General features: G+C 40.2%; 2 protein-coding genes across 2 annotated transcripts in view; one reads left to right on the top strand and one right to left on the bottom strand.

The window, feature by feature from the left end:
- Positions 1-10,869, bottom strand: part of babam2 (BRISC and BRCA1 A complex member 2) — a 114,543-nt gene extending 103,674 nt beyond the window's left edge. The window contains exons 1-4 of the mRNA XM_085768447.1: positions 10,811-10,869; positions 9,099-9,254; positions 7,781-7,857; positions 3,097-3,191 (exon numbers count right to left, since the gene is read on the bottom strand). Of these exons, the coding sequence (XP_085624573.1) occupies positions 3,097-3,191; positions 7,781-7,857; positions 9,099-9,235 (309 nt within the window). The 5' untranslated portion in view covers positions 9,236-9,254; positions 10,811-10,869. The remainder of the gene's footprint in view (positions 1-3,096; positions 3,192-7,780; positions 7,858-9,098; positions 9,255-10,810) is intronic.
- Positions 10,870-10,984: 115 nt separating this feature from the next.
- The window catches only part of rbks (ribokinase), a 51,137-nt gene continuing 35,463 nt past the window's right edge, over positions 10,985-26,658 (top strand). Inside the window, exons 1-6 of the mRNA XM_085768448.1 lie at positions 10,985-11,180; positions 13,657-13,718; positions 22,055-22,187; positions 23,212-23,275; positions 23,725-23,787; positions 24,594-24,758. Of these exons, the coding sequence (XP_085624574.1) occupies positions 13,660-13,718; positions 22,055-22,187; positions 23,212-23,275; positions 23,725-23,787; positions 24,594-24,758 (484 nt within the window). The 5' untranslated portion in view covers positions 10,985-11,180; positions 13,657-13,659. The remainder of the gene's footprint in view (positions 11,181-13,656; positions 13,719-22,054; positions 22,188-23,211; positions 23,276-23,724; positions 23,788-24,593; positions 24,759-26,658) is intronic.

Below are 26,658 nucleotides of genomic sequence, written 5' to 3'. Positions count from 1 at the left end.
TCACCCTCTCTCTCTCTCTCTCTCTCTCTCTCTCTCTCTCTCTCTCTCTCTCTCTCTCTCTCTCTCTCTCTCTCTCGTCTGTCGTTTTAAATGAGAAGCGCTACTAGGAGCGGTACCGCCGGTCCATCGTTTTAAATCACGGACTGAAAAACAGCCGTTCCTCATTTAAAAATAAAATCGCGGACTTTGAGAGTCGGTGTTGGAGAATATTGGAACGTTACCGCGTCTGGTCACAGCGTCCTGGTCACGTAATGAGCGCTCATCTTAACGAGCAAGTCTTCTCTCCCGGCGTAAAACTACGTCAATATTTCCCGGTAGCTTCTCATCACAGTCCACACCTTGCAGAGTTTGAGCTGCACCTCAGTTTCACTTGTTTTCATTTGACAGTTTCACACAGAACTTTCTGGTGGAGTCTTTCTATGTTTCTCCTTCTGTGACAGTAAAAAGGGAACATTTAATTTTTTTCAGACAAGACGATTGTCTTATAAACTATTCGATTTTTTTTAACAGAACGACTATTATTTACACTGAGCAAGTTATATTTGAATGATAAGCCTACCAAAACTTTATTATTGTGAATAATTCCTTAGTTTCAGGTGTCCACCTCATTTTATTTAAATGTAGCTATGTTTAATGCCAGAGACAAATGAAGGAAAGAAAAACCTAAAAAACCTTTAAGTATTTATTTTGGTGTTGTTTAGGCCAGTGCCTTATCCTTATTTTACTCAGCTGTTTGCACTTTATGCTACAGTTAAAGCTGCATATTTCATTAAATGTTTAATGAACTATCATCTTAATTGTCTTTATTTTTAGTTAGCATATACCTTAAACACTTCAAGCTGAAAGCTATGGTTATATAAGAGCAGCTGCATGCTGGTGCGATAATCTGTATGTTTTGCATTCAATTTACGTATGATCCGATTAGTCGACTAATCGAAAAAATAGTCGGTGACTAGTCGACTATCAAAATAATCGTTTGTGGCAGCCCTAGATGGTTGTGTCTGATAATCCCTGTAAAATCTACAGGTTCAGAAATACTCAGAACCAGCCAGTCTGGCACCAACAACCATGCCACCTGTAGCTCCATTTGAATTCTTCAGCCACCACTGCTGAATGCAGTGAGTTGCTACCATGGGATTGGCCCATTGGATTATTGTGTTAACTGGGTGTACAGGTCTACCTTATAATGTGGCCAGTGTACAGGTGCATGTCAATAAATGAATATCATGGAGAATTTAATTTATTTCAGTAGATCAATTTAAATAATGAAACTCATATCTAGATTCATTACACACAGACTGAAATATTTAATATCTCTATTTCTTTTAATTGTAATGATTATGGCTTAAATTTTATGAAAACCCAAAATTAATTAAAGGGACAACAAGGAGTTTCTATTTGGTTATAAAAAAGTCTCACGTTCATGTGGATGAATCTACGCTACCCACACTTGTTAATGGGCCCATTTTCGATAAATATATCATTTTGTCTCTATCGTTATTTTGTTACTATTAGTGGTGGTGGATATGCTGGTCGAGCCGACCAGCGTTTTTTACTTTCGGTTTTGCGGCGAGTTATGAGAATAACACCGCAGAATCGCCATTTATGGTCGGAACTACGACGGTATGTGATCGTCTTTGAACCTCTGACTTTAATTCTTGATGAATGAAAACATGAGTCCGTCTTGGGTCGGTCAAAGAATTTCACGGTGCGCGTGGAGGCTCATAAATGTAGTGTGAAAACGCTTCGCTTTTCCAAAACTCCTCGTTGTCCCTTTAAATAAAAAGTTAGAATGTAGTAAAAGTTCACTGTAACCTAATCATGTCACAATCAGTTGATTAAATCCAAACACCTGCATCTGGCCGGTGTGGCTTTCCTTCCAACCAAGCAGCAGCAGCAGCACACCAGACTTGACTCATTTAATCAACTGACCTCAGTTTTCAGACAGTTGATTGGCAAACTGTGTGCTCTTGGTTGGTTGGAACAAAAACCTGCAGCCAAACTGCCCTTTGTGAAATGGTTTGGAGATGCCAGCTGAAATGGTTTAAATAGCTCCACTACCATGGGGAAGACTGCTGACCTGACAGTTGTGATTTATTGAGATGCACCTGTATCTGGCTGTTTCGGTTGAAGGGCTTGTTGAGTCAAACACATTTTAGGATAGTTACAAAGTAATGCCTTTGTAAAATCCCCTGCCTTTCAGTTAAAACCTGTCAGAACCTTCTGATTCAAAACCCCAGGGTCAGACTGTTGGAGAGTTCAAAGAAGACTGAAAACCCTTTGTGGTTAAAACATGCATATGGATTATGTGGAATCTATGGTCATGTTGGAACTACTTTTTCTCAAGCAGCAGCTTGTATTAATATCCAAACACTGAAACCACACCTCGTTTGGAGCCAAACGGTGCTGATGCAATCAGCCCTTAAAAACCAGTTCTTAAACAAGACTAAACTATTCACCAAGCCCAGATCCTTCTCTCACATCAACACAGGAAACACTCTCCAGCAGCTTCACGAGTTAGTAAGACACTGATGTTCCAAACTATGAGACATGTGAAAAAGTTACAATTATGCAAACTCAGGTCAGACAAATGCCATGGATTTCCCCTTGTGGTAAATTTCCTGGACGCCAGGCAATATCATCCTTATTATCTGTTCAATCATGCGAGTGCTGGGTAATCTTTCTTGTTTTTTATAACAGGGTAGGTTAATATACGTGTTTTACACACACACACTTAAACAGTACATTTGTTTAGGCTGCCTCGCTTGTGAATCACAGCTTCACAGAGATCATCTGATTTGCAGATAAACAGTAAGTCAAAACAGAGTTTGTGGCACAATGAAACTCACATGCCAATTATTGCAAATGATCCTTTCCAGCTGTTTAACACCACACACTTACAGTGTCTGCACGGTCTTAATGAGCCTCATAAGAGGATCATTCAATGCAGCGAATGAAAACTTAAAATATGGTTTTCAACAAACAGAAAAAAAAAACAAAAATGTGGTAAAAATCAATTTCTTAAATTGGCCTCAGAATCTCCCACATTTTGGCTGAAATTCACCTCTTATAATAATGACCTGTCAAGATACTCACTGGTAGTTCTGATGGTTCAGGGAGAAACTCTGCATCTTCTCCAAAAATAAAATCTGGAGGCAACTCTGGATACTGTGCGTTGAATATGATATCCCCTGCAAACAAAAAAAAAACATCAGAGCTATTACCTCACAAAGGACAAAAAGTTCCTTAGTGTAATATTTATCATTTCAGGAGATGGAGAGTGATTTTGTCAACAGTGATGAAACAAGAGAAACTGTGGAGGGAACCTCATCATGACCCGGTCTGTTTTGATTGTAGAATGTGACATGAAGTGACTTGTAAATCCATAAATTCTTTGAAGTGGATGCACTGACAGAATAACGGTGCCAGATGTGTTTGGTGCCGAAGCCAAACATGTTTGTCTCGTAAAATTAATTCCACAGATATTTTTATATAGTGAACATAAAACACTTCATGAATAGTTGAGTGAGTTCATGAATAAAGAGAAACATGTACAAGTCTTAAAGATGATTAAAATTGCAGAAATAGCTGAGCAACACAACCAGACGATAAGAAAATAAAACTGCAGACGGGAAATGGCCCTCACTGAGGACAAGATACTGTAACATAATCACATAACACACTGCTTGGTCTGGTTCACAATGTTCTGACATTATGTTACACAATTCTATTTTCATGTTTCAAGACTGTTCTGTTCTGCTTTTTTGTCGTTCCAGCGACGGCGAAAAAATAAAAAGAGACAAACATACACATATGGAAGTATTTTTCCAGTGGCAAAGAGTCAAATGAGAAGATGAGAGGATGTGCTGTAAATCTGTTACAAACTAGTGGAACTCTGTCAGAGACGCACTGGCACGGTTCCAGACTGAAATAGAACTGTTGGAAGTGCAACCTTTACAGGTTATAACATAAGCTTTTATATAGTCGCCGCTTTGTTCACACGTCCTGAGAGGCTTCGCTCAGTCTAGTCGCTGCATAACCAGGCCTTTCTCAAAGTTTTACTTCTGTTTCAGCCAGACGTTTTATTGAGGTTGTGAGGGGCGTTGGATGTGAGACAGCGAAGGCCACGGAGCTGTTGTGTAGCGGTGTCAGCCGCAGTGGTGAGGCGGCAGGAGTCTGCGTGTGCATTAATAGTGCTCGGCAGGCCGTGCTCTTACACGCTCGCAGTGGGCAGGTCCGCAGTCTGCCCCGGTGTTAGCGTGCAAAAAAAAAAAAAGGATACAGGGCTGCAGACGGACCAGCAGCCCTGCATTCTTCAGTCAACAAGCACTCCTCCTCAGGCAAAGCACAACAAAGTGCGGCAGTGAGTACAACAGCTGCAGATATCGTCACCACGCCAGAAAGCCAGTGGAATGTTTCTATTTTGTTTCCTTTTTTATTTCTTTGGTTTGGGTTCATTTTTTTGTAGTTGTTGTTGTTGCACTTTGCAGCTTTAATTCACCATGATGTAAATACATCCTCAGAACAAGATTTACAGTACATAATACAATAAGTACATGGCTCACTCAAAGTAAACAAAGCCCTGTTTGGACATCATTTTCCCAACATGCACCATGGTCATGGAATAAAGGTTCTTAAAGGGATAGTTCAACATTTTGGCAAATTGGCCCGTTTCCATAATCGCTATAGTCATGGCAGTAGATTCATTACCTTTAATTGTTGGTGCAAGCTATTTTTAGAACGGCGGAGCAGAGCGGCGAGCTGCTCGGAGCTACACTATGGAGGCTAATGGGATTTCTTGGTTTCCCTCATCCAACTCATCAAATACACAATCCAACAACTCCACAACGCTCTGGTGGACAAGTTGTGACCTGCACATTCACCACGCTATGAGATAATAACAGAACGTTACCAGTCCAAAAACTGTCCCTGAAGGCAACGCGCATCAGCTGCTTTGCATGAAGTTGCATGGAGGTGTTGGATTGTGTATTTGATGAGTTTGATGAGGGAAACCAAGAAATCCCATGAGCCTCCGTAGCGTAGCTCTGAGCAGCTCGTGCCTCTGCTCCACCGTTCTAAAAGTAGCTTGCACCGACAATTAAAGGTAACGAACCTACTGCTATGACTATAGGGATTATGGCAATGGGCCAATTTGCCAAAATGTTGAACTAACCCTTTACTTAACACAGTTATATCTTTTAATGATTTTAAGTCAATCATAAAGAATGCAGTGAGGGAGGAACGACATTGGGCCTCATTCACGAACCGTTCTTAAGAACAAATTTGTTCTTAAGTCCTACTTATGAAGTTTTTACGAAGATTGTGGCATTCATGAATGTTTTCTTATCCAGAATTTGTTCTTAACTAAGAACAAAATCTACGAACAGTCAGGAGTATACTTACGCACTTTTAAGTGCTGAGACTTCTGCAAAAATAACCGATTATAGCGTTTTCTTTTGTTCTGCAGTTGTATGATTTGAATAAGAATTATTTTCTTATCTTTTATGATGTTTTTAATAATTATATATTAATAATAATAATTGACAAATCATTGCAATTTCTTAAAAAAACATTATAGACACTTAATTCATATCAGTTTTTTTTTTTTAAGTGTTCACACTACACACAACTGTTTTTTTTTTTTTTTTTAAATATATGATAATATGATGATATTTATGATGGCACACGTGAGAGTGTGGTCTCTCTGATAACAACCCGAAGAGCTGCATCCACTGCTGGCTACTAAATATAGCCTAAATATAAATATAAATATAAAAATATAAACTAAATATAAGCCTTTTGTTTGTTTCTTAGTTTCATTCCTGCCACAGTAGCGCCACGTCACTACTTTAGTTCTTTTTACGTTTGGGGTCTGGTGCTCCCTCCCAGATTTTCATTTGAGCATTTCAACTTTCTTTCTCACTTCACCTTCTCTGCTCAGTGCCTGTGGGTGCTGTGTGCACACGGCCCTGCAGTCTCATGCCCTTTTATGGGCATTGATGGGGCAGTTACCTATGCTAATCCTATGTTAATTAGACTCACCTGGCACACGCCCTCAATTTACGAGGAGATGGCATTCATCAAGTAGGAACACAGCTGCGAACAATTCTGAGGCTTACGAACGCGTTGATGAATCTGACGTAGGGTTTTCTTAAGGAACCTCTTAAGAACAACTTAAGAAAGAATCTAAGAAGGTTCTTAAGAAGATATTGGTGAATGAGGCCCATTGTTCTTGTGGAGTAGCCACTGTGTCTGAGTATCTGTGGCATCTTGTTTTTTTGTTTATTGTGTATTATGTGCTGATTTTACATGGCGGCTACCTATGTAAATAAATAATAATAAAAAAGTATTTTCTTCTCCATTATTACAGGTAAACCAACCAACACCTCATCATTCATGCGCTATCGTTTAGCATTTATTAAAGGTTTATAACATCAAAAAAAAAAAAAAAACACACAGCGGATTCTCATCCTCTTGTTATCCAGATGTTGACAACAACTTCTACATGCGACTCCACAGCTGTGCTGCATTTGTTAAACCTTACATCTACGCATTCCTCGAGTCTAGCCACAACATCCTGATATAGGTCACAACCATTTCTGCATGGACAGATTTTTAAAAGAATTCTGCAAATTAAGCAAATCCTACTTCCCCTAACAGAGTAAGAGGAAAGTTTTTTTTGTTTAGTTTTTTTCCAAAGCCATCCCACAATGCTTCATTTCTAATCATTTGTGATAATCTATCAAAAATCAACTGCAACTTTGACGTTGAGATGTCTATTCTAATTTGATTCAGTCCATCTTGATTGTTGACGTGACACATGATGAAGATACCTGATAGTTTCTTTCCAGGATGTGTGTAGTGATGTGCCTGACAGCGTCTCCTGAGTCACCAGAATTACAGTAACAGCGAGTCAATATCATTCTAAATCATCATGATAGTCACTTAACATTTTGCCACTTTAGGAGCCGAGTTCAAAAGAGACAGTCTCTGATGTGGAGGCCTGATTCAGATACAAGAGAGTGTTCCAGTAAAAGTTCAATGGCACAAACAACATCATGTTTCTATTATGGCATCGACATCAGCAGAAAAATATTCATCTGTGATGAAGAGATTCCTGTGGGCACTATCTACTAAGTTGCTACACAAATACAGAAGAGTCCTGAAGTGCCATTTGGTTAATTATGCATTCTATTAAGGTGATACTCAGTGTTTTGCATCTTTTATTGACAACCAGTCTTCATTTGGCTTCTGTGCAGAGTTGTGTTTCCTTGGAAGAACAGTGACTGGAATATATTTATATGAACTCATGGAGCAGGTGAATTCAGCTGGTGCTCAACTAAAACCATCTTTGAAGTGGCCCTGCTGTGAGAAAGCGGTGGGTCTCATTTCTGAGCAAGGTTGCCTGAACATGTTTTTATTTGAGATAAAATTATTTTTCAAAGGCTCGTTGCTGCAGGCAATGAAGCAGTTGCGTGAGCACCGTGGACAACCTGTGAACTGAAAACGCTGTCACTAGATAAAAATCAGCAAAATGACATTTGTGAAGACTCTGCTGGCCTCAGGTTTCATATCCACTACTACAACTTTGTGGAAAACAAAGCAGTTTTTGCTTCTTCTTTTGTTTCCTAAAACTATTTTCTCAAAATGAAACACTAAAAACAAACAACAAAATCAACTCAAGACTCAATGTCAGTAGCTGTTTGTTTAACCAACATCAGGCTAAAATTATTTGGTTCATTTGAAAATGACACACAAACGACAAAAGTCGCTTACTCACATTTAAGGGTTTCTCCAGCATAGGGAATGTGAAGTTTGAAGCGATCACAGCAAGGACCAGGAGTCAGAGATGTACATCTGAACATGACAGACAGTGAAAGTAACATAGAAAGGTTAGTAGGTGCAGTCAGTCTTGGATATTAAAAACTATTTATATATATTTTATTTCAGACTCAGGGTCCATAGCAAGACTAACACAACGACACACAACACAAACAATAAAAGAGATGAAGCTAAAACATTTGGCATCCACAAGGTTTAAATCTCATCCTCCTTAGTTATATGTTCGTAAAATTTTCAAATGTGTTTATTACAACATAGAGGCAAAGTAATAAGGTAAAAGAAAACGTTTGTTTGATTTATAAGAATTTACATTTTGGCAACTGATAAAAAAAAAAGACATGAAGAGAGGTTGTGTATCACCTGTATACAAATATGTTTCTTTGTTTGATTATTCACCAGCAGCTGAACCAATCAAAGTGATGTGTCACGGACCGTTGAAGGACCTATCCAATTGTGTTGCCAATCTGATTAAAGGGGGAATTTTCTAGTGACTTTATTTGTGTGGGATTGTTCGGCCTTGGTTGAGGTATGCACTTTCATAATTCTACAATGTTTACTTAGCAACAGTCAGTCCAACAACTCCATTGTTGGGTTGTTGTTGCTAGTTTGTCATAAATAGCAACCGCCACTGTTAAAAACCAAACCTCATGTGTAATTGGTCAACAGGGCATTCCAATTCATTCATGCAGCACATTTCATTACAAGGATCAATATCAACAAGGAGCACTGAAAGGTTGCAACGAAGCTGTTTTCACGGACGCGGACACCAACTATGTTCATTTATCTTCATGTATAAGTTGTGGGTCAGAGGTTGCATACAATGTTACTGGAAAGCTTGAGCTAAAAAGTAGGCCTATGTTTAACTGCAGATTCATTAGTTATGTTGTTGAATTCGGCAACTGTGGTTCAGTATTTGCAACTCTTTTGCAGTCTTTAATAATAATAATAAATAAAACAAAATATAAATACAAGAATAACACAATTATTAATTAATTATAATTCTGAACAAAATTGGAATCTATTATCAACTCCAATGTTGTGGAATAGTTAGGTCATCGTTTAAAGAACTGCCTCCAAAAACAGCTGTTGCTCCCACTCCAAAAGCCAAACATCATTTCATGTTGACTGTGGTTTGTTTCTCATGCCCCCCCCCCCCTCACTTAATTCAAATGTAGGATCACTGTAGAGCAAAAGAAACCGGATGGATCCAGTGTGTTGCGTCGGGAAGTTTAGGTGCAGAACTGTCTGGTCCTCACCCAGTTTTGAGGTCTGTGACACGGAGACAGTTTGTGGAGTCCAGCCCCACGCGGCCGTTCCTCACCACGCTGCACAGCAAGGGTCGCAGTTCAGGAGAGATCCGGTGCAGTGCAACCTCAGGGGACATGTTATTCATTGTATCCGCTCTGAGGAGTCTGTGGAGAGAGAGAAGACAAACCCTCACGGAAATGCCGGCAAGCAATTTATCACAACCGTTAAGTTTACAAACTAAGAGCAGGGATTTTGTGCTGAACAGGACGTGAGATGCATCACGTAGGTGGCACCACGGTCATTTCTGTCATTTCCTGTCATGGAAAAATTGAGTGTGCGTGTCAGAATCGGTTTCCTGTTCAATGATTTTAGCTGTGCAAAGGGTTAAGAAAGACATCAGTGAACTCTTTGATTTCTTTCCAGTCCTATCCCCCCAATTAAACCAATATTATTAACTTAATAATATTATCTTTAGCCAAAGCTCATATTCACAACCATAAATTCACTAATCAAATACCATGTTTTTACCGTTTCAAAGGAAATCAAAAAATACATTAACTTTATTATGTACTTTGTTTTCCTGTTTTGGAAATGGCATTGTTTTGTTGGCCTTATTGCTCTACTTGTTTTCTTCTTCTGCATATTATACTATATAACTTGTTCAGTCTCTTGGCATCACTCTACTTTGAACTGTACTTCGATGTACATATAAACTTACGTTTGCATGTCAACTGTAAATGACAACAACAACAATAACAACAGCAACAACAAAAAGATATTAGCTGTGCGGCCTGCGTATCCTATGTGTTCCCCTTAATATTCCCGGAAGCTTAGGTTCACCATTACACCATGTTACTCTTAAAGGGATAGTTCAACATTTCTGCAAATTCGCCAGATTGCCATAATCCTTATAGTCATAGCAGTAGGTTTATTACCTTTAATTATCAGTGCATGTTGTTTTGAGATCTGCGGGTCAGAGATGCGAGCTGCTCAGCTAACACAATGAAGGTGAATGGTACAGGTCCCCTGTCCCTCATCAAACTCATCAAATACACAAACAAACAACTCCGAAACACTCTCTTGGAGAAGTTGTGACCTGCACATTCAGACGCCATGAAATAATAATGTAACATTACGAGTTACTTTTCGAGTAATTTGTAGTTTTCACAAGTAGTTTTTGCTTCATGTGTCGTAATGTTACAAAATGATTATTTCATGGCGAATGTGCAGGTCACAACCTCTCCATGAGAGCGGTTTGGAGTTGTTGGATTGTGTATTTGATGAGTTTTGAAGGACAGTGGACCAGTCTCTGCCCCGTAGATCTCAAAACATGCACCGATAATGAAAGGCAATGAACCTACCCCTATGACTGCAGGGATTATGGCAAGAGGCGAATTTGTCAAAATGTTGAACTATCCCTTTAAAGTACGGGCCATATTACATGGAAACCACAGAAAAGTAGTACAACTTTTCAAAGCTGGTCTATACCTCTCTCAGCATCATTAGTTACATTAGTAGCAGCCGGGGAAGTGGTTTGTAGGTCTGTTCACCACATTTTGAGCCAGGATGTCAGGGCTCGTGAGCTTGCTATTATTAGCCGCTGTTAGCTTATCACATAATTATGCGTCAAACCGCCACAATTTCACACTTAAGCTTCGTCAAAATATAACCCATACGTTATTGTTGATGCAGAAACGTTACGAGGTGTGCGTTAGAGTACCTGAGAAGCAGGACGTCAGGTAAATTGAGCGTCAACTCCAATGTTTACTTCATGCTCTCAAAACTTCCGGGTGTTTGGGTCCTTGTCGATAGCCCCCGCTGTGAGCTGTCTGAGACGGCGCCAGTTGATAAAAACCATAGCTTTTCATATAACAGCCTGGTTTCTCGGTGATATGTCACCCTTAAAGTACGCGCCGTTTGACGGGGTCAAACATGGTCAGTTTTATGCAATATAAAATGCATATACGGTGATTTAGAGACGACAATGGATCTGGCGATAGCAACAACGACACGCAGCTGTCACTGTACACTTTGACCGTCACTTGTGGGTGTTCAGTTGTCTGTCCTGCAAGAGAAAATTTGAGTTTCAGGTATTTACTGTGTCGCGTTTCTCTACACTTTGTCTCAACGCACATATTTAACCTGTACCTTGGTTTAATTCAGAGAGGTCACTGCATTCCGCTTGAGCATTTTGTATTTAATTCCTAAATGCTGCAATAAAAGAAACACAGAAATATTAGGCTACACACGTTAGTGCTTAAAAGTTAGCTTGACATTTCTATTTGAATACACAGTGATTACAACCTGACAGCCATAGATTTCTTATTTGCACTGTAAAGATTTATATGCAAAGCATTCTACATGGTGTATTGCTTGAATTTGCATTGCTCAGTGGCAGGGCTAGTATCATTTACAGATTAACACAAAACAATATAACATTTATTTATAATAATCAATTTAGTTTAAAATAGAGGAAGTGCAAACTTAAGTACTACTTACTTAACTATATGTTTCCCCTTCTCATGTAATTGTTACTGATTTAGCCAAAAGGAATCTCATAGCTCTCACAAAATGCATTACAATTTACATCTTGTGGAGTTGTAGTAATGGTAAAGTAAGATGACCTGGATGACTGAGAACCTTCACGGACAGTATATATTACAAAAAAATGTCAAAAAGTGTTGAGCCAACAGGGAGAATCATTTGGTTTACATCTATTTTCCTACATTAATCATTACCCAAAAGATACCTGAAAAAATACAGGATGCATTGTGAAACATCACCTGATATATGATTGTTTTATACAAATAGAATAGCTCTGAACTGAAAAAAAATTTAAAAAAAATAAAATAAAAGATGAGGACAAAGCCAGATGAGCAGTAAGAGCAGTGTTGTTTCTAGAGAGAACAGCTGGCCTGATTCGCGACTGGGAAATTCCACCTTCGTGTGGGTGATGCAGACTAACTACTGAAGTATCCAGCAGAACCAGCAACAGTAAAATAGTTTTGTTTGGTCATTTTCCAATCATTACTGGTGTAATTCAATCAGTGACACAGGGGGTTGGTCTAGTACGGTTCAGTTTTCGTGTGAGCCTCCGTAAATGGTTAGGAATATATGACACTGGGGAAAACCTAGGAGTGTGTGTGTGTGTGTGTGTGTGTGTGTGTGTGTGTGTGTGTGTGTGTGTGTGTGTGTGTGTGTGTGTGTGTGTGTGTGTGTGTGTGTGTGTGTGTGTGTGTGTGTCCGATGGAGAAGGGGTGGGATGGCAATAAAAGAAGTATAGGCCTACTTGTGATCATAGTCTAAACTTCTGAAAAGTATATTTAAACATAACTGCTCATATTACTATGATGACAATCATTATCCAGTTACATTTTGACTGTGTAAGTAGACACAGTGAAAATGTGTAATCTTAAAAGTTATTTAAAATGGTCCAACAACAATTTTGCTTACAGCTCAGTCTAAATGTTTAAACCACTGTGTTGATTTGAAGTGTTTGCATGTATGACAGTAATTAGAGTGTACTCTGTTCAATTAGTACCAAAAGAAATGTGTGGGTCGCTCTTAAATCATTACAGTAATCATCTATCCGGCACTTGTAGTTTATTTTTGCCTGAAAACGAGTGGAAACTTGAGCTGTAGGTCATGTGAAAGCTGTATAGGAGCTCAACAATCAATCAACAAATATTATTGAAATTGCAATATCACCATCCATGTGCATCATGAACAGCACCATCATAATTTTTATATTGTTTCATTGCAAATGAAACACATAGATCATAAGTCTCACTGGAATTGCAGGTCAGAGTAATCACAATAGGATATTATTTTATATGTACTTGAGGAAGGTCAGCCACTGCATGGTGATTCAAACTGAACAAGCAAAAGGGTTTCCTGCTGTTTGAAATGGTTGGACAACACAAGTCTCATAGTCTGCTCTCCTCCAGTGGAGATGCAGAGGGTTCTATCTTTTCACGCCTGCCGAGGGAAGACAATATGTTGAAAGATGTAGGAGAGAGAATTGAGCCATCCTACAGCCAGCGGCCAGGCTTTCCAAGTCTTCCACTGCCTGGGAAGAGATTTGAAGAGATTAACACACTAGCATTAGCTCCGATACAAGCTGAGGATTGAATTAATTAAAGACTTTGCTGGGATGCGGCGTCACGTGGTTTAGCATTGAAATATCCCCACCCCTCTCCACCCCCAAGAAGACTGGAGCCCGTCCAACCCAGCTAGCGATGAATGCTCTATTTTTACCTTCCCCCTTGTTTCAGTCGAGCTCATGCTAATATTGGAGATAAATAATATCAAATGATTTTTTTATTCGGAGGCTGCTGGGAAACCTGAAATGCCCCCTGAGGGGTCTGCTGTGCTTTAGATTGTGTCCTCGTTTATGAAAAGTCTTCTTAACAAAAAAAATGGATGAGTGTGGAGAAATTGAAGAACCTACTAAATCTAAACACATGATTTGAATGAAACATTCTTTAAGACGTTTTGTCCCCATACATGTGATGCCCTGTTATTCTTATTTACTAAAGAAATAACACAAGTGTGTGTCTTTATCAGATCATGACCGAAAAGGCTTTTGATGTCATGGTGGTTGGCTCCTGTATGACTGATTTGGTGAGGTGAGTACTTTTTGCCCTTATCCAACCTTATCTGCTAAATCACTACTCTAGTGAGTGATGCAGTTGTGCCAGTGCACGGCCCGGTTCCCGAAGTTACCATAAATCAACCTTATATTTTATGAGAAGACCGACAAAATCTCTAGCTAAATCTGGTTCAGGAAACTCCTCTGCTTCCTCAGGTGGGTCCAACAGGAAGCAGCACACCAGGCAAATTGTACAGCCATATTTGGACATGTATTTCAAAAATGTAAAGCAGTGGTTTTAAACTTTGGGTCAGGGCCTTTTGAGCAATGCACTGTATGTTAGCAGGGCTGAAAGAAAGGCTTTTAAAATGTGTAGTGGTCTATAATCATCTCAATGAAATATTTGCAGTATTTCAGAAAATGATTATCGGATTGTTGAGCTGTCTGCCAGAAGTTCCCAATGTAAGGGACAGTCAAGAGGTGTTTTTCTTTTAAAGTATATTTTTGGGGCTTTTTTGCCTTTATTTGACAGTTGAGAGAGATGGGAAATGGGGAGGCAGAGAGAGGAGGAATGACACGCAACAAAGGGCCACCCAATGCGGGATTCGAACTGGGTCCGGCGGCTACAGAGAGGGCTGTGGCGTCTGCACACGGGGTGCCTGCTCAACCCACTGAGCTAAACGGAGCACCCAGAGTTGCTCTTTCGATAACAATTAAGGGCTAATAAAAGAAAAGACTGGTCCATATAAGGAAGTATTTCTGTTGCATTAAGATTATACTAATATTTAAATTTCTCATTGTCCATCATGATTTTTCTTAAAGGGATAGTTCAACATTTTGGCAAATTCACCCATTGCCATAATCCCTATAGTCATAGCAGTAGGTTAATTACCTTAAATTATCGGTGCATGTTGTTTTGAGATCTGCGGGGCAGAGACGTGAGCTGCTCAGTGAACACAATGGAGGTGAATGGTACTGGTCTCCTGTCCCTCATCAAACTCATCAAATACACAATCCAACAACTCTAAAACACTTGTGGAGAAGTTGTGACCTGCACTTTCACCACACTATGAAATAATAATGTGTATCTCAAAACAACATGCACCGATAATTAAAGGTAATGAACCTACTGCTATGACTACAGGGATTATGGCAATGGCTGAATTTGCCAAAATGTTGAACTATCAGCAACTATATTCTGCCCCTTTTTTCTTCCGGAAAGTTGCCACTCAACCCAAGAACTTTTCTATTTTCTTCACGGTTGGTAAACGTTTCTTTCTTGTTTTAGAATGAGTCAGCAAACAGGAAACACTTGAAGTCAGTCAGAGATGGAATTTTGAACCAACTGTGGAGATAAGGTTAGCTTCATTAGCTAACTGGCTACAGCTGATAAAAATCTGCCAGCAGCGTTTCTCACGTAAACAAGAAAGCTGCTTTTGTGTACCTCTGTTTGAAATCGGCGTTTCACCAATTACTGAGGACTGATGGTCAAAAAGCATTTATCATTGTAAACTGCATCCTGCCCCGTACAAGATGGACGACACAATAGACAAGGCACCACTGAGAGCACTAGGGTGTATAATGGTCAATTGTCTCTCTTTAAAACATTGTTCCCCTTTGTTAATATTAACCACCATCACCATAGTTTTCCTACAGGGATTTTATTTTGACATGCAGGCTTGTGGAAAATATTGCATATACAGTAGGCTGAAGGGTGTTTTCCATCGGGGCCTGAAATGGACTGCCCAGTCCTGTCTACACAAGAATAGAGGAAGTGGTCTAAAGTTAGATAATGCTGCTACATTCTCAGTAATACATGGCACTAAAAGCCCAAAATGTTAGAGGAGTGTGGTCTAACAGCTTTTTGACCATAGGCAGTAATGGTGGGCAGACTTGAGGTTCTAGTCCCTTTTACCAAATCCTTTGCAAAAACACGAGCTGCTGTTCTCAGATGTTAAAATTGACTAGATCGTTCGGTCGTTGACTGGTGTCACCATCCCATCCTAACCTGACTCAGCTTCCAAAGATTCAAAATGTGCAGACGATCTGGTATAATTACCACTTGCTTCGACGTCAGTGTTGCATCATCCGTCGTACATGGCGAGATAGATTTGTTGAGCCAAGTAGGATCCATTCCCACAAATGGTTAGTCATCAACTCCAGCACAATGGCTCAGTTGAAAACAATTTGTCACCCTCATTTACCAAAACCTTTGTGAGGGGATGACACAATCTCAAAAGACTACCGAGTAAAACCTGGGTGCCAGCAAATGGATTTCTGAATAAACAAAGCACAACCTGTGCTGCCGGTGTAAAAATGTCTTTTTGTGTTTTGTGAGTGCACACACAGATTCAAGTTGTCACATCACAAGTTGTCGCTCAAACTTGTTTCACAAGTTCCCACTTATCAAAAACATATGCCCTCTCCTACTGGGGAGTAATTATTGTGTTGCTCATTAGCAATTCAGCCAATGACTTTCTGCTTTGAAGGGCAGGAGTTGTCAATTAAGACCTTAATAAGCTAACGGGAAATGGCCTGTTTTTAGAGCCTGTGTGTGTGCGCGTGTGTGTGTGGTGGGGCTTTTGGATGGAGGTCAGAATGCGGATAGGGGAGGGTGGTTGGAATACATTCACAGCCCTTCAAAGTGATATGCATGGCTTTGAAGTTAGAAATCCAGTTGTCTTGAACAGCCAGTGTTTGGGTGGCAGTACAATTGACTGACAGACACACACACACACACACACACACACACACACACACACACACACACACACACCATCACTTTCTGCCTTTCTGCTTTTGTGTCTCTATGCAAACGCTCAGGTTTCTGTCGTTGTGTTCTGAATGCGTGATTCAGGCTGCAGAGAGCCGTGCTGCTGTTTTACAGCATGTTGTTTGGTAGTAAAAGGTTATGTTTAATCATCTACTATATCCAGTGTTTCAGAGAGGAGGAGCAGAGCTGCCCAGGCTTTTAACCCATTCTCAAAGCCATACAGTGCCCCCTACTGCCACTGCTCTCTGTCTGGAGACTGTTTTCACCTGCTCAGTGAAACCGCAGTTTCCCTAATTATGCAGGAGAAACACAGGACTGTGTCTGTAAAATAATAATAGTCATAATTGCATTTTTTGTTAAATTATAAAGCACTCTTAAAAACAAAAGTTACAAAAGCCTCACAGATAGTTGTAAAAATTATATGAAACTCAACAATACAATTAAAGTATGGTAAACCACACAAAAGACAGAACTGAAAAAGCAAACAGGAATAAAGAGCAATCTAATCAAATACACGTACACAGTTGTGTATACAACCATAGTGAGGAGGAGACCATAAAGATAGAGCTAAAAGAACAACTCATTAACTCATGGTTCTTTGTGTAAAAAATATTCTAAAGGATTCCTCAGCACATAGGGTTGGCTTATTTAAATAAAAATGGAAAGAAATAATTTGTTGCATCATCTCAGATGTTAAAATTTCATCTTTCTCTCACTCTTGCTGCTCATGTAAAACCATAAACCATCAGCTATTTGTACAAACCAAATGATTAATCAGTGAAACAACAAAATCACAATTTAAAATAAATAGTGTCGGTTAGTTGTTGTAGGTGATCACTTGTATTGACTAGTCCTCTAGTAAGCGTAAATGTTCCTTTCTAAACTTTTCTGACCTTTTAGTGAAGCCTGTCTGACAACCTGTTTTGTAAATGTGACAAAACACACACACAAAACCTATGAACTAAAGCTGTGATGTTTCCATAAGTTACATCCCCTGGTTTATGCATTCTGACCATCAAATCAAGCAAATAAATAGCAACACACACATACACAAAAAAAGAAAAACGCCCACACCCTACCCTGACACTGAGGCGGGTCACAGTGTCTGTATAACTTACACTGTCCTTTGAGTCCCTTGTCCTGATGCACTGTAGCTTCTCCTGCAGAGACCTTCATGGACAAAGAAAATGATACAAGCTGAGAACAAACTGTCTCCTCTCAGTGATACAGAGATTTGAAAACCTACTTGTCTGAATCACAATATGAGCTGGAGGTTATCAACCTCATCACTGATTGACACAGGCAAAAAACCTCAGCATGTCTTATTTTGAAAGTATTTTTTCTCACTTTTTAGAGGTTGTGTTTGAAACCGGAAAGACAAGCTCCAGTTCAAACTATGGAAAACAAGCATTTCAATTAGTATTTGTCCATGCCTACTTCCCCTCGCCGCTTGCCAACAGCTAAGGAATGACTTTAATAGAGACGGAGGCGAGGAAAACAAGAGCCAGCCTTAAAGCAAACATTTCACGTCACCGAACACCTGCTTTAGCCTTTTGGTTCCGTGGGAGAAAATGCACTGAGGTTGCACTTTAGCACATAACTGCCCTGTTTGTTTGGTGCACTCAACGCAGACAACAATAGTCAAGTGTCTCTCTGGGCATGAAGAAGCGTGGGTGGGTTTATTTAAGAATTTGGAAATCTGTTTATCTTACCTGCCAGTTATCCGGCTCCAGGTGGCTGTAGGCCAAATGTGGAGTCATTAGGTTAAAACCTCATGTTGACAGAAGTTTTTTTTTTTTTTTTTTAATCATCGACAACCATTTTTCTATAATCTCAATAATTGTATGTCAAGACGCATCTGTGACGCACAGCAAAATTGGTTTCTCAGAAATTTAGTGAAGCAGGAAGAAGAACACTGGTTAGTGATCTGTGCAGGAAGGGCACCTCTGTGCTTCTCACATGGAAACACCCTGAGCCTTCACACCTAGTAAAAAGAAATTCCTATCAGTCAGGCTACTGGCACCGTGCACTACGCTCAAGAAACGACTGAAGACGAAAGGCAGAGCAGCTGGATAGAGACATCTACCACAGGAAATCGAATCAGAAACCAGAGAAAAGAAAAGTGTAGCGTGTTAATGCAGTTATTTGTTCTTTTGTCACATGAGAAGTTGTGTGCCACATTCAGGCGCTACAGTTAGCTTTGCTTATTTTAGCATAGTTTATCGTATTTTATCTTAGGACAGTTTTTACATATTGGTTTTGTTCATGGTTAAAAAATCAAGTCCCTATAAGTAACTTCTGTATTTCTTGTATATTTCTTGTATCTCGGGCCTTACTGTCCATGAATGTGTTTCACTCAAGCGTTTGTGCCAAGCTTGCTAACCAGCTACCTGACCTGATCTGTGCATTGCATTAGGGCCACTAAAGACATGTTGTGAGAAAATTATTTTAATCTTTATACTGTATACAGCAGGGAAAATAACAGTATTGAACGTGTCAATAGAATTGCATGGTGAGCATGCATAGAGTCCATGGCGGTTAAATGCATTACTTATTGTTTTGTTTTTTATAATTGCAGGTCTGTCTAAAGCTCTCTGTCAGTAATCCTTGGCTCTTGGACAACTCTTCTTACCGTAGTTTTCTTTTGACTGTCAGAAATCTTGTGAAGAGCACCTGGTCGTGGCCAGGTTATGGTAGAATGTTGTTCTTTTTAGTTCTGGATAACGGCATTCGGACATGTCTGTAACCGATGCATCAGTATGTTGTGCAACATCAGTTTCTGAAGGTGTTGAGAAGCTCTTTGCTTTTCCCATCATGAGATGCTTCTTGTGTGACACCTTCACGATAAGAAACCTTCTTATAGGCATCAATTTGGACTAAAGCAGCTGATATTACGTTGCACTGATAGGGGACAGGATTATTTTCTAAATTCTGACTGACTCCAGCTGCTTTTTGTCTTTCCATATATTTTTGCACGTCCTCTTCTTCATGTGTCCAATACTTATTCCCTGTGGCATTTCACTTTATTACATATTCTTAATTTATGGACATAGATGTTTGGTGTGTGCATTACTTGGGTTGTTTCCGACATCTGGTGAAAGTTTCATGTCAATAGCTCTATTAGAAATACATTTTCTCAGAAAAATGTTGACGCATTCAATACATATTTTCCTCGCTGTGCATATATATATATATATATACGTGTGTGTGTATATATATATATATATATATATATATATATATATCAACATTTTTTATTTTAATTTATTTCTAATAGAGCTATTGACATGACATATACTGTGTATATATATAATCTTTTTGTGATTTATGTGTATTATGTTATTCTGTTGTGTTTATCATGTATTGTGTTGTTGTTATGTTTCCTGCTGTAGGCATGGACATTGTAGCCACGAAAAAAAAAAAGTTTTCTGCTGACAAAAACACAGCCTGCTATGAATTTGCAGACGTAGGAGTCGGTGTGCAAGCACGACTTTTCTCACCAGCAGTCACACTGAGGTGACAAGGGTGGGAAAAAAATTGGTAAAGACAGCTGCATCAAGAAGTATAATAGGTAATGTGTGTATTGAGGAGGTGTGTGTGCGTGACTATTAACATGTGTTTGACCTTTGTTCCGTTTCCTTCTCACCACATATTAGCCTCACTGACCCCACATCCTGTTATAGCTTTGGGCATTTTAGTGCTTTCACACACCGGTGCAACAACAGGCAGCATTTATAACAACCTCCAGTGTTTGCCTCTGGCGTCTCAGTTACTGGAAATCCTGGGATTGAGTGAATTTACTGTAATAGCACACCTGCCACAAACACACGCTCACACACATACACAAGCATAAAAAAAGGAGCAACAACAGGGTGAAAAACAAGTTTATGACAACATTTTGCCGTCCGCAAACCCTCCAGCCCTGGGCAACGCTGGTCCGGGGCCAAGCCACAGCATTCTGACGTACATATGAAACTGTCTGTAGTCTCTCCCACCACGTTACTCATCACCCACCCTGTCTCTGTGATTGGAGGAATCAGCTGACAGCTCTTCCTGAGGGCACCCACCTGTGGCATATCACCCGTGAGGGGAGGGGTTAGCTAACCGTGGTGAGTCAGGCATTTACTGGTGTGGCCAGTGTCAAGTTGAGACATTTGTTTGATTTGCTGGTTGCATCATTTGCAAAACTGAAGACTTGCGTGGGTACATCTGACTGAATGTCTGGGTGAAACATCTAGACTGCATTTTAAAGTAATGAAGCAGGATTACAAGATCAAATGTTCCCCACAGTTTGGAGGAGTAGGGCTTTTTTTTAAAAATTTGATTCTTGGCGGCAAATGTTTTAATTGCCAAGTACTTTGTGACAAATAAGTAGCTGAATTATATCTACAGCTCCATTGCTCCACTTTGTGTCAAACAAATAGCAGCCCTTGTCAAGCTGTAGTGAGTCAGTTCATTGTGTGTTATGATTGGCCAGTTGGCTCTGCGCACCACAAGTGACAGGCACTTTGAGAGCGCTAATAAAAAAGATAGATTGGTAAAACCTTTATGGATTTTTGGATGGTCCACAAATGCAGCGGGACTTCCCTTGGTGCAGATTGTGACAAACAGTCCATCCATTGTTAAAGGGGAGCTTTTCCGCTGTTTTGCTAACCCTCCTCCCAGCCATGTGCGTTCGTTTTCGACAAAAGCCGGCGAAAAATCAATCCATGGAGCTTTATTTATAATATACGATGTGTATATTTGTGTAGTCTTATCACAAACAAGAGATTACGGGTTACGGGGCGTGTTTGTGCCTAGAGACGAGAGCTGGGACATGGGGCGGTTGCACTGCTCTTGCAAGGTTGGTTTCCAGCCAAGACACACTAGGCGGAAGGTAGAGAGCCTCCATTCTCCCTGGAACAAGTTACAAGTCATTGATTTAATCATTACAATTACCCTGAAGCTGTTTAATTAAGGTAACAATGTAGCATAGTTAAGCTAAAAATCCCGCATAGTTTAATGTGTCTTTAATGTGTTTGTGAGTGAGAGAGTGTGACAAGACTAGGGCTGAGTGAATACATGTGCAGATCTACAATGAAATATTTTTTTTATCCAATTGTAAAATCCAGTAAGTAACCCAATATTAAAAAAAAAGAAAGAAAACCAATATGTGGTCAATGCTGATATTGTGGCACTGTTTGGTGAACACTGATATTGATGTATCACCATGGATCATGGAGTCTGAGGCATCAGAATCCACAGAGACCTTTTGTTTGTGTGTGTTTGCACATTTTCCAGTGATGAGCACATACAGGAGTTTCATCAGGAAAGGATTTAGCCCTCCAGTGCTATCTTCACATTTTGACATCTCCCTGTACTCCATGGTTTCTAACAATGCCCAAAACAAGAAAAAACCCCAAAGTTTGATGGAAACGTTTGTCTACAGTGTGAAGAGTCTGTTGAGATGTGAAAAGCAAATTTCATGCTCAAAACCCAAGGACAGCATTCCGAAGAGAGGACTCCTTCTTGTTTGGTCACTAAATCCCATGATGGTCTATTTGTTGAATATGGGTACTCCTTAAAATATGGTACTACTCACTGTTTTTTTTTCCTCTTAGCCAGGCACCAAGACTTCCAAAAGCAGGGGAAACCATCCATGGTCACAAGTTCTTCATCGGCTTTGGAGGAAAAGGGGCCAACCAGTGCATACAGGCTGCCAGACTGGGAGCCAAGACTGCTATGGTCTGCAAGGTACCAGAGCGCAATCAAGCTTCTAGCCATACACTGCTGCTGCACTGAGTCAGTTTGTGAGTGATCCCAGCATGAATATATGCATGTCCGTTTTTTTTTTTTTTGGATTAGCCAAACTTTGGCTCATCCACGTCCAACTCAAATAATCAACCATCAGCTACCACCAGTCCACCACCTAGTTAATGACTCCCCGAAACCTCGTAGCTTCATTCAGACTCCGGTCATCCCACCACATCAACTCACCAAGCTTCATTTTCTCTTGATCAATACCATACTGCATGCATACGCCCACCCACGCTCGCACGTCTTCAAACAAGCCTATTCCCATACCATACAACCCCAAGTCTCCAATCAGTGAGCTCAGCGTTGCCTTTCAACCTGAGCACTAAAGCACCGAAGCCCCACCTCTGTCAGAACAAAGAGGCCCAATCGATAACAACCCAGTGCGGGAGGAGCTCTCCGGGCATGGGGAGAACCCAAAAATAGACAACCCGGGCTTGTCAAAAAAACATCGAAGACAGAAGGCCGCTCTTCAAAGAGAGTGGGGCCAAGCAGCCAATACCAGCCCATCCCACTATCACAGGCAGCTAGAAGTGCCCGCGATTTGGCACGTTTTTTGGAAAGCGTGGGTTCGAAGAAGGCGCCTCGGGGCAAGGTGGGGACCCCTTCCACAACCCAAAGTAGCTACAGATGTGGACATCCCAGTGCGGATCAGGGGAAGAGTGGAAGGAGGGAAAGAAAACGAAAGCGAGGTGGGCATGAAGAGGCGTGAAGGCGGGGTTATCTTGTCTTCAAGGCTTGGCGCAGCTGGTCGTGTGTTTTTGCGCGTGTGTGTTTGTTGACTTTGTGTGTTCGTCTATGCACATTTTCGGCGGCGGCACCATGCCAGTATTCTGGCAGGGCACAGGAAAATCCAACCCAACTGAGATTTGAGTATAGCACTTTTCAAAAGTTGCCGCTAACCAAGTCTGACCCCGCTTGACACCCTCTTTGTTGTAATCGTTTTGCCTTCAATCTTTTCTAGGTTGGTAAAGACTTCTTTGGAGACAATTACATCCAGAATTTCAAGGACAGCGGTGTACACACAGGTAAGGTTGTGGTTTTCTTTTGCTTCACATGCCAAATTGGTTCCCAATTTCCATGGTGGATGGCAGAAAGATCACATTCAGAGCAAGGGTTGTTTTTTTTAGTCTGTATTTTGTTGATTCTTTGTACATACTCAAGGTTTTTGGATGTACTGGAAGGTTCCTCTATTGTTACAGCAAATGATTGTTAAACTCTATGGTTTTGCTGAAAGTGAATACGTTTTTCAGAAGTTCTTCTCAGAGTCTAGATCCTTGTGACCTGCCTCATCCTCGCCAAGAAACAGTAACTTGAACCAAATGCACTCCAAGGTAGTAGCAGTGATTACTGTTCTAACATGTTGTTTTCTGTCTACACTGTTGAGACAGGTAGGAAACACTTTTATTTTTGCAAAAAAAATACAAATAATGGATGCTTCTAACCTCTGTTTTGTATCTTTCCTATTTCCTCTCAGACTTTGTAGGTCAGACCTCTGACGCAGCCACAGGAGCGGCCTCCATCATTGTCAACGATGCGGGTAAATACCTCACCTGCTTTCCTGTATCTCCTGGACTGGTAGAAATGGTCTTGTTCACGCAAACACAAGAGAGCGTGTGTGTTATAAGCTGAGCTGACTATTGCACACACACACACATACACGCCCACACACATGTATTCAGCATTGCCCCTTACCCACCACTACACTAACGATTGCAATCACTGGATACGCACACACAAACGCGCACTAACTTAAACGCTTAAGTGCACCAACGCTGAGTATCCACGCTGAGAACAATTTCTCCCATGTAGCAAATATAGCCAGGTGATGACATGTGGGCCTCCTCTTGGATTTGCTTTCACTTTTCTACCATTGAACACAGCCAGCAAAGTTCATCCTCTCATTTCATTGGGTAACTGATAGTTCATTACTCAGACATAAAGAATAACCCATAAGACATGCCTTTTACATGATAGATACATATTAGAATTATAGGGAAAATATGTTTAATATTGAAAATTGGTTTGATTGAAGGTATTTTGAAGGTCATATTGGGCGTGTATTGTGTTTAAGGATCGATGAGGTATTTTTACAAACACCTGAATGTCACAGGTTATTTGCAGCACATTTGAAATTGACTGTAATTTTATAATACATTTAATGCGTTTTTAAGGCAAATAATTTAGGATATTGAAGTATCTCTGTTGTATAAACTGTGTGGATAAAAAAAGAGTGCAACAAATTAGACAGCACCACAGTTTGTTACATTAAAATGCCTCAAATCTAATTGTGGACTTCCCATGGGTGCTGCACCCTCACGCCTCTCTTGTGGTGTCCGTGGACAGGTGAGAATGCCATTGTGATCGTGGCCGGTGCCAACATGCAGCTGGGCAGTGAGGACCTGCAGGAAGCTCTTCCAGCCATCAGCCATGCAAAAGTGCTGGTGTGCCAGCTGGAGATCAGTCCACAGATATCCTTGCAGGCGCTGCACATGGCTCAGGAGAACAAAGGTCAGTGAGTGAGTCCCTAGTGTGTGTGATGAAGACGCGTACAACAACTACTATTTATACCCACTGCTATCAGACTTTTTAATTCTCCTGAAAATGGTAGATGAGCTGACAGACAAATGAATTTCCTTTTGGGGATTAATGAAGTAATCTGTATTTGTATTCGTATGTAAAGTTGTTCCAATAGACCACATGCACTCTGTTTATTGTGAGTCATGGTCTTTTCATAATGGAAGAAGACATGTGTCTAAGGAACATGCTTAATTTCCCTTGAAACTTCTGGTAACACTTCTGTAATAAAATCTCTCTTGGCCATCTGCATGCTCAGTACGTTCCAAACCCTTGTAGTTTGGTTAAATGATTCAATACGCTGCTTTTCTCATAATCCTCATGTACGAACCTGTTGAGCCCAAACCTCTTTGGCCAGAGACGCTGGCACTTTTCATGAACATAACTCACAAATATAAAGTACCTGCCTGGAGAGGACTTAACCCTCATAGCTCCCTAAGCTTTCTGAAGGGGTAGCGAGTTACCTTTTATGTTGTAACTTTTTTTCTACTAATGCAAATTGACCCTTTGTCAAGGCCCCGCCCCCCACGGTTACTGTTGCTAGGTTGGACAAACAATGGTCACGGAAGGGTTAACTCCCATTGGAAACCATTGAAAATTAGGCAGATTTAAATTGTTTGTAAGGAAAATTTGAATTAACTTATACATCAGAAAAATAGTGTCCATGACAGAGGACAGACGTGGCTCAATAGCGATTGAACGGGCATTACCTGACTTTTCCGAAAAATGGGGAAAAACTATTGTTTTGGTCACGCTAGCTAACGTTAGCTACAAGCTAACGCTTAATCTCCGCCGATCTCCCGTTTTTCCTCGTAAAACTTCACAAAGTTCAAAAGACATTAGCAGCGGTAATGTTACGTTTGCTAGATAATTATGAAGGTATTAGATCTTCTCTGTCTATGAACACGACCAGAGAGTGGACTAGAGAATGAATGAGCTTCAATAGCACTTCAGTACAGCCAGGGAAAAACAGGCTCACTTCTCATGAGGACTGCACAACAACAAACAAACCTATGCAATTAACCCCTGACCTGATGAAATTTAGTCAAGGTGTGTATTTTGGGTTGACTCATGATATTCTAGAAGATGGGTTGTCTAACTCATTTTCTAAGGTCTCTAAAAAAAATACACCTCATTTCCTCCTTAGTGCCAGTCCGTGCCACATTGACTTACATTGAAAACGACCTTTCTATATCTATATGCCATCTCAGTATAAATTTTTTCACCTCGCACACTTGCTCTACACTTCAATGGTGCAGTTTGAACTGTTTTCCATGACATAGAACAATTTTCTCAAAAAGGGCCATGCTTTTTATCTCAGTGACAAAAAAACCCATAGACTTCAATGTTATTTCAGCAAATCAGTGTCTTTCAAAACTTGAAAAATGCTCAAATGTTTATACCACATCCAATGAAGCAAAAAATCTTTTTTCTTCTTTCATGTGAGGTTATTTGAGTGTGAAAGAGTCTCAAATTTGTAATTCTGGTGATTTTTTTTTTTCAAGCACTTTGATCAGTCAGATCACATGCATAAAAGACAGCTAATTATTTAGGTCAGTCTTTTGCAAGGGAATTTAGTTCCCTCTCTGTAATGCACTGCCATTCCAGTTCAAATTAGATTTTTTCCCAATTTTTTTTGCATTTTATCTTGAAACAACTTCTCATTGAGCTTTTTAAATTGTGGTTGCTATGATCTAATGTTTTGCATACCCAGTAATGGCCTGCCACCTACAGGCCATTTTTGCGAAAAAAAAAACAGGATTTGATTACAGAACTGATAAATCAGCTGTGTGTGTGTGTGTGCATTCGTGAATGTGTGCGTGTGTGTGTGGGT

The sequence above is a fragment of the Trachurus japonicus genome, chromosome 22 (genome assembly GCF_045865225.1).
Source record: "Trachurus japonicus isolate A0001 chromosome 22, Traja_1.0".
Classification (NCBI taxonomy): domain Eukaryota; kingdom Metazoa; phylum Chordata; class Actinopteri; order Carangiformes; family Carangidae; genus Trachurus; species Trachurus japonicus.
Note: the sequence above shows the minus strand (reverse complement) of the source record. Positions and strands in the feature narration are given on the sequence as shown.